Source organism: Heteronotia binoei, chromosome 4 (genome assembly GCF_032191835.1).
Source record: "Heteronotia binoei isolate CCM8104 ecotype False Entrance Well chromosome 4, APGP_CSIRO_Hbin_v1, whole genome shotgun sequence".
NCBI lineage: Eukaryota > Metazoa > Chordata > Lepidosauria > Squamata > Gekkonidae > Heteronotia > Heteronotia binoei.
The window spans coordinates 101,419,130-101,426,983 of record NC_083226.1 but is presented as its reverse complement, the minus strand read 5'-3'; the positions used below and the strand labels follow the sequence as shown (position 1 = coordinate 101,426,983).

General features: G+C 40.0%; 1 protein-coding gene across 2 annotated transcripts in view; it reads right to left on the bottom strand.

The window, feature by feature from the left end:
• Positions 1-5,647: 5,647 nt before the first annotated feature.
• The window catches only part of PGGT1B (protein geranylgeranyltransferase type I subunit beta), a 75,308-nt gene continuing 73,101 nt past the window's right edge, over positions 5,648-7,854 (bottom strand). The window contains exon 9 of one of the 2 annotated variants that reach the window (XM_060235579.1): positions 5,648-6,292. In XM_060235579.1, the coding sequence (XP_060091562.1) occupies positions 6,111-6,292 (182 nt within the window). In that variant the 3' untranslated portion in view covers positions 5,648-6,110. The remainder of the gene's footprint in view (positions 6,293-7,854) is intronic. The other variant, XM_060235580.1, reaches the window with a different exon arrangement.

Here is a 7,854-nt window from a genome sequence, read left to right as displayed (position 1 = left end):
CACTTTCCTTAACTACAATAAGCTCCTTTTGAACTATGACTAATCTAAAATTGTTGTATTTTTCAAATCTTGGAAACCAATTAAATGGTCAATAGGTGGCAAAGAGATAGAACAAGTAAAATACTATGAATATTTAGGAATTCATTTCCAATATAACTCACTTTGGACTAATCACCGTAACTGTATAATTAAGTCAGTCAATGTTAACGTTGCAGCTATTCAGCGCTTCTTTTATAGTAGAGGCAATCAGTTTGTCCCAGCTGCGCTAAAAATCTTTAAGGCTAAAGTGATACCACAGCTCTTATATGGGGTCCCAGTTTGGATCACAGCTTTGGACAACAACATTGAAGGTGTCCAATCAAAATTTCTACGGAAAATCCTGGGATTCCTGAAGTGCATACCATATGCAGTTCTATGTTTAGAAACAGGGATGAATCTTGTGGAAACACAAGCATGGCAAATGTTATTTAAATATTGGTTACGGCTACATTTGTACTCTGATTCGGAGAGCCTTCTATATCAACTGCTCTCAGAATCCAATATGTCAAATTGGTATTTATTGAGAGGAAAATTAAGTCTATGGGCATTGATATAGATTCACTTTTTATGCTATCCCTAAAAGATGCATTCTTGAAACTTAAGCTTAGAATCTTGGATATCAAAATGCAAACATTATATAGCCTGGCCAACAAAACTTGCTCCCCGCTGAATTTTGAACCTCCTCTTTCTGTAGGGAAATTAGCGTCATATTTCTCCTCTCTGCAAGCACCACAACAACGGCATGCTTTCTCGTTAATGAGAAGCAATGCATTACCATCTGCTATTTTATTTGGCAGATTTAACAGGATTGATTATTCTGTCAGACATTGCCTTTCTAATCCCAAATGTATCGAAACTATCTCCCATGTATTATTGAATTGTCCCCTTTATGATGATATTCGTCGTACATATTTGAAAGATATTTTAGCAGATATGTTGAGCTGTGCTGATTCAGGCAAAGTCTACAGACTTTTAAATGACACCTGCTCTGAGTTAACTTTAACTGTTGCCGAATTTCTTCAACAGGCCATGGAAATCTGACAGAGACTTGCTCTGGAATGACCACATTTTGTTTTATTCATTTAATTTTGTTAAACTTGAAATTACATATATTTTACTCATTTTATGTACATTAGCTTCCCTGCGTACTCTATTATCCAGGAATTTATATTATTTATATTGTTATTTGTACTGCTAAATCTGTTTTATGCCAATAAAGGCTTGTTGCTGTTGCTGTTGTACCACATTTAGTATATTTTTTGACCAGTGCCATCAAGTTAGCTCACCGAAGAAGACAGCTGACAAAATGGGGGGGACAGGGGGGGAGAGACTCCTTGGAATAGTTATTCTCAAAAACAATTATCCTCAGAAAAAGCACAAAGAAAACTGTAATATCCTACCTCCATAATAGTGAAGGAAACACCGAGGGGAGAGAGCTCCATCCTACGGTTGCTGACTTTGGCTTGGGGAAGTTCCTGGAAATATGGAGATGGTGCCTGGGGAGGGCAGGGAAAACAGCAGGAATGTGATGCCATAGAGTCCACACACACACCCCATCGCTCCCATTTCCTCCAAGGGAACTGATCTGTAGCCTGGGTATCAGTTGCAATTCCAAAAGAACTCTAGCCCCTACCTGGAGTTTAGCAACCCTACTCCTACAGCTTGGTCACACATCTGTTTAGATGAGAACTAACTAACTCAAGCTGACGGAAGGAGGGTGGACTCCTAGTGCTGTAGCAAGAGCTAGAAAGCTAAAGAAGTTTCACCTCCACAGCTGACCTGTGTACGCACACTCCCATGCACAAAGATGAACATAATATTGCTTGGCAAAATTACAAGTTGACTTCATGACTGAATGGGTTGACCACTCTTTTTCAAAAGCATAAAACCAAAGGACAGGGAAAAGAATAACATGTTCCCTGGGTCCTGACACTATGAGAAAACTTCTGCTGAGCCTTTAGGATTAGAGGAATTTGCTCCTACAAAGATCTTTGATATCTCTTGGGTGAGTTTTAACATTTATATAGCTTTGCTGAGCAGGGCTGGGAAAACTTCAGCATGCAACAACTGCCCTGAAAGGGAATAAAGTTTGGACCCTCCTTTCAGTTCTACCTCCTGTCAAAATGGGATACAGAGATCTCTGACTATCCCACCTCATCTAGTCATCCTGTGGAGCCTAGTAGAATGATCTGGGTCTCTACATCCTAGCGTAGAACCATTTGGGTTTACCATTGGCAAGATTTGTTCCGTCTGTGATAAAACTGGTCTTCATCCTTACTTTGGTTGTGGCTACAGCAACAGTGTTGGCTGTGCTTTGTCCATCTGGCACAATAACAGATGCAGAAACCACTTGAGTGGGAGGGGCTGTGCTTGGAATGACAGTGCTTCTTGCATCTGGTCTCTCTACTATGCTCAACTGCACCATCCTTGCAAGCTCCCCTCTGAGCCACTGTAGCAGGCTATGCAGAGGGGTGAAGCCTTACACTTTCTGTGTTTCGGAAGGCCATAGCTTCGCTATGTGTGAAGAACATTGTGTGAAGAAATCAGTATAATGGAGCATATTTCCAATTATGCACAGAAAACAGCTTTCTTGTTCTATTCTTCTGGCAGATTAACAACTCAAGGAAATTATGAATTTGGGTCACCAGACTGCTAATCAGCATATAGCACTCTGGTAAAAAGTATTTTTATGCATAGTTTTGTAAAATTCAGGGGGGAAATCAGATTGAAATATTGGCATACACCCTTTAATCATGAATATTTTTGTCATACAAATTGAGCTAATACTGCAAATCTCAATATTCCCTCTCAAAAAGGGTAATTAAAAAAACAATGGGATTTATTTTCAAGCTTATCATTTACATACTACCAGAAAGTTACCACCTTGACCTAGATGGCCTAGGCTAGCCTGATCTTGTGAGATCTTGGCTGCTAAGTAGGGTCAGCCCTGGGTTGTATTTGGATAGGAGACCACTAAGGAATGCCACAGTTTCTCTGCAGAGGCAGACAATGGCAAACCACTTCTGTTCATCTCTTGCCTTGAAAACCCTACAGGGTTGTCTTAAATCAGCTTAGACTTGATGGCATTTCAAAAACCCAGATAATAATTTAACCCCTTCCTCATATATAATTGTCACAGAGAGAAAAGAAACATTTTTGCAATTAACCTTTGTGTAATTTCTGTTCATATGGATTTCTTATTCCAAAAATGTGGACTTGAAGCTGTCTTTATACAACAGCTGCAATCATACCCCTGGGACCCTAAACTGTAAAGAGATTTGATATAAATTGCAGAAAGGGAGATTTGAGATGAGACAGGAAATGTGATACCTGACAGCTTCGGTAGAGAAGCTCCACAAAATGAAGGATGGTTATGTAAGAGTCTGCTGGAAAATATACAACAGATATTGTAACTGCAAATTACTAAGGCAACTATAAATAATTCAAATAGTAATAATTCATTCAAATATAATTTATACAATAGCTATAGTAATCAAACAAAATTCATCATCAATAGTCTACAATTCATAATAATCCATAGTACTTCAAAGTAATCTATCAATGTTCTGCATAGTAATCCCCCGAAGTGGACAAAGTTTTGATATAAACTAATCCAAAATGCTGAAATCAAAAGTGGAATGCCTCCTCTTTATACAGAAGTCTGAAAAATCTACATGAAACTCTTCAATATGGAAAAAAAAATCCTTTGGTATAATCCACAGACCCAAAGGAGGTCTAAAGCTCATCAAAGGAAATGGGTGTATGCTGAACATTTGTAGAATACTAAACAGAACAGGGTCTTTTTTTTTTAGCAGTTCCAACTGGCTTGGCATCAGGGGGTGTGGCCTAATATGCAAATGAATTCTTGCTGTGCTTTTTCTACAAAAAAAGCGCTGTGGATTACTATGAAGTAGTATGGATTATTATGAATTTGTGGACTGTTGACAATGAAATTTGTCTGATTACTACAGAAATTATATGAATTATGATTATTTGAATTTTGAATAAATTATTACTATTTGAATTATTCAGAGCTTTTTTGTAGAAAAAGCCCAGCAGGAATCATTTGCATATTAGGCCACATCCCCTGGTATTACTGGAAGTGATGCCACCCATTCAGTAGGTCACTTTTCACATATTGACACAGAACGGTATAGTGCTATCAGCTGCATTTCATGGATGTGGGTTCTCACACAGCCCAATGAGAGATCTTGTTTCACCCCCACCCCCAAAGACGGCCAGAGAGAGAGAGTCATCTGCAGTGGAGCGGGCGGCAGCAGGCCCAGCTTCTCCCAGAAGGAAATGCTCATGGGCTGCTCTGTGTCTTGTTCTCTTTGCTAGCCTGTTGGAGGCTGGAGGCGGCAGAGAGGATGGAGCATGTGGTCTGGGAGTGCATGGCTGCCTAGTGCCTTCCTTCCACTGGAGACCTTTTTTTGAGCCGGAGCCCAAGCCAAGCCAGCCAAAACTATGTTCCGGTTCAAAAAAAGCACTGGAATTATTTGTAGTTGCCTTAGTAATTTCACTGTTAAGAAGAGAGAAAAAAACAGAAATTAATGTCTCTAGTCAATGAAAGAGAAAGGGCAGGAGGACAACACTCAGCATGAAGGGTGGTAGGAGACCAGTTGCTTCGACCCTACCTAGAATTTTCACAAGTGCAGCAAAGAGGGGGACTCTTCTTGCCATTTTATCCCTGAGGAAAAACTCTGATACCCACCACATTCCCAAAGAACAGCATTTTGGGGAATGTTTTGTGGCTAGAAGAAGAGTTGACTTTTATACTCTGCTCTTCACTACCCAACGGAGTCTCAGAGCAACTGACAATCTCCTTTCTCTTCTTCTCCCAACAACAGACATACTCTAAGGCAGGTGGGGCTGAGAGAGCTTTGACAGAACTGTGACTGACCCAAGGTCATCCAGTGGGCTTAATGTAAAGGAGTGGGGAATCAAACCCAATTCTCCATATTAGACTCTGCTGCTCTTAACCACTACATCAACTCTCAGTGTGGTATACCCCTCCCCCCACCCCAGCAAAAATTTCAGGAAGGAACAAAGTCTATTCTCTATGGCACAAGCAGGCTTTTAGTGATATATATGTTGGTCAGCACAGAACAAGATATCATGATCTATTTATCTGTTGCATTTATAGGTTGCCTTTCTGCCAAGGAGTTCTAGGTGGTGTACGGTTCTTTCCGTCCCTGCTTCACCCTCCAGACAATCTTGTGTGGGTGGTTAGACCAAGAAACCACCTTGATTCAGAACACCCAGTAAGCTTCCATGGCAGAATGGAGATTCAAACCTAGCCTTAGTGTGACATTCTGACTTCTGCATCATACTGGCTCACAGAAAGCACTACTGGTAGCACTGCGCCTATCTGCAGCATCAACATACAGTAACAGTCACACAAGATAAATCTCCAGACCACCCATACCTTTTCTGCTAGTTCTTTTCAATGACTATAAATACGTCTCACTGAAATTTCTATTAGTATGACATTCCTTATTAAAATTTGCTTTAGATCATACAGCAATAATAATAATAATCATCATACACAATAATAATTTATAACAATCATGATGCTAATAAAATAATGCAATACAGTAGCCCATTATATAATGAATAAAATAATTTTAATTTATGTTTTACAAAGGTTATAGAGTTGTCATCTACCTTAAAAGGACACTCTTAAGCAATCCACTTAATTTTAAGATTTTATACGAAGCCTGTGTCAATTAAACTCAAAAGATTAAGTAAGAAAATATGTCAATACATTGTGGATATCCTTTTCATTATTATTACACTTTTCCATTGCACTGTTTGAAATAACACAATATAACTAGTCATTAATTCTGCCTTGAAGAGATTCTTAAAAACAGTCTGTTGAGTACTTGTAGGTGCAAGCAACTTCTTTTTAATCCAAGTCCAAAATAACTGGCTGCCAGTTGCTGTCAAAATGATGCCAGTAATATGCATTTGATTGTATGGTTCCAGCACTTAAAAGAGCACATTGGTTATACATGGCTTTAACCTTGGGCTACAATTATGCTACCAAGCTCAATTGGAGTCTGAATCAGTCATGTGGCACTGTGCACATCATCTGAATATTGTATAGAGTCCCTGGTTGCCCAGAGCTCATGAAGGTGCTGAAGGCGTTCTGAAGTTCTTGTGCTTACATTCAGGGCAGGGTGAACCTTACGAATGCCAAGCTCATCCATTAATGACAGGCCACAGATTCCAAAGTATGCATGCAGAGCATCTGGAACAGGAGAAACCAGAAGGGAGAGTATTATACAATAGAAACCAATCATTTAGGTCATTTTCCCATTATCAAGACTCTGGTCACTTACACTGAGATTGTTTGCCCTGAGTCCTGACTTTGATGCTGTCAAGATACACACACACACACCACTATTCCACATCACTGTATTGCTGTGAAACTTGTGGGTTTTCCCCACCTTTCCTGTGATGTTTATCCAAACCTGCTTTCTTACAACACTTTGGGAAATATCATAGCACAGCCAGGGTACCACCCATGTGGATGGGAAAGCCTAGATGGTTTCAGTCCCACCCACAACAGAAACTTTCCCCTGCCTCGCTCAGCCATGGTGGCCATTTTCTCCCTCTGCATAAGAACTTTTTTTAAAAAAAATCAGTGATTAAATATCATTATAACAGTCTACCAGATTCTCTAAATTCTCAGGTTTTATTTTTAAACAAGTCTCTAGTCCAGGGGTGTCGAACTCATTTGTTATGAGAACTGGATCTCACATAATTGGGACTTTGTGGGGCCGGGCCATGTCATAAAATGTAATGCCGGGTAGTGTAGATACACATTTTATAAAGGTCACAGGCAAACACAATTAAAGATATTATTTTAACTTAAAATACAAACAAGCTTAAAACTCTTGCAATATTTTGTTTACATTTTTAAAATAAAACATCAAGAAAAAGCACAAGGACCGCAGCAGAAACTAAAACATAAAATGCTCTGAGCCTAGGAAAACATGAAATGGCTTGGCATTACAAGCTTCTCCCATCACCACCCTAGGTCTACTCTTGATTGGTAATGGCTCTCCAACTTTGGCTGTGGGTTCCCAGGTTATACTCACTAGGCACCAGTTTTCAGGACCACTGAGCAGAGACAAACTGGCTTAAAACATCAACCCTTTATTTGCAAGGACACAACTCCAAGAAGCAACAGCTTCAGCTGGCCATAGGAATGCTGGAAAGTGAAACTGAGCTCCACTCCACTGAAACACATTGCAGCACCGACAACATTGCAAGGAAAATATGGAATGGATTTTCCATTAAGGTCTCTGGGCCCTGTCTACTGGGCACAGAGACCTTAATAATTCCATGTTTTTCCTTGCAGTTTTGCTTCCTGCTGCAGCCATCAAAGACAAGGCAGAAAGAACTAGGAACTTCAGCAGCCTTGGAGCTTCAAAGGGTGAGGACGGGGGGGGGGGGGGGGAGAGAGATAAGAGCCACGATGGGCCTGATTAAAGCTGAGTAGATCAGTTCTGGCCCATGAGATGGACATTTGACACCCCTGCTCTAGTCTCTACCATAGCAGTGATGTAACTGAAATATATCAACAACACAAGGTATGAGAAGCTTATGTGTTTAAAAAAACAAAAGCTGGGAATACAGAAAACCCAACAGATTGTTATAATAATCCAATGCTATAACAATCCTCAGTAGCCATTTTTAAAAAATCTAAAAAAGAATAGAACAGCAGGGAAGGAATGGCTGCCAGGGGACTGGAGCAGGAAAATGCAGAGGACCATGCCATGTGGAAGCCTCATTGTCACTGTACTG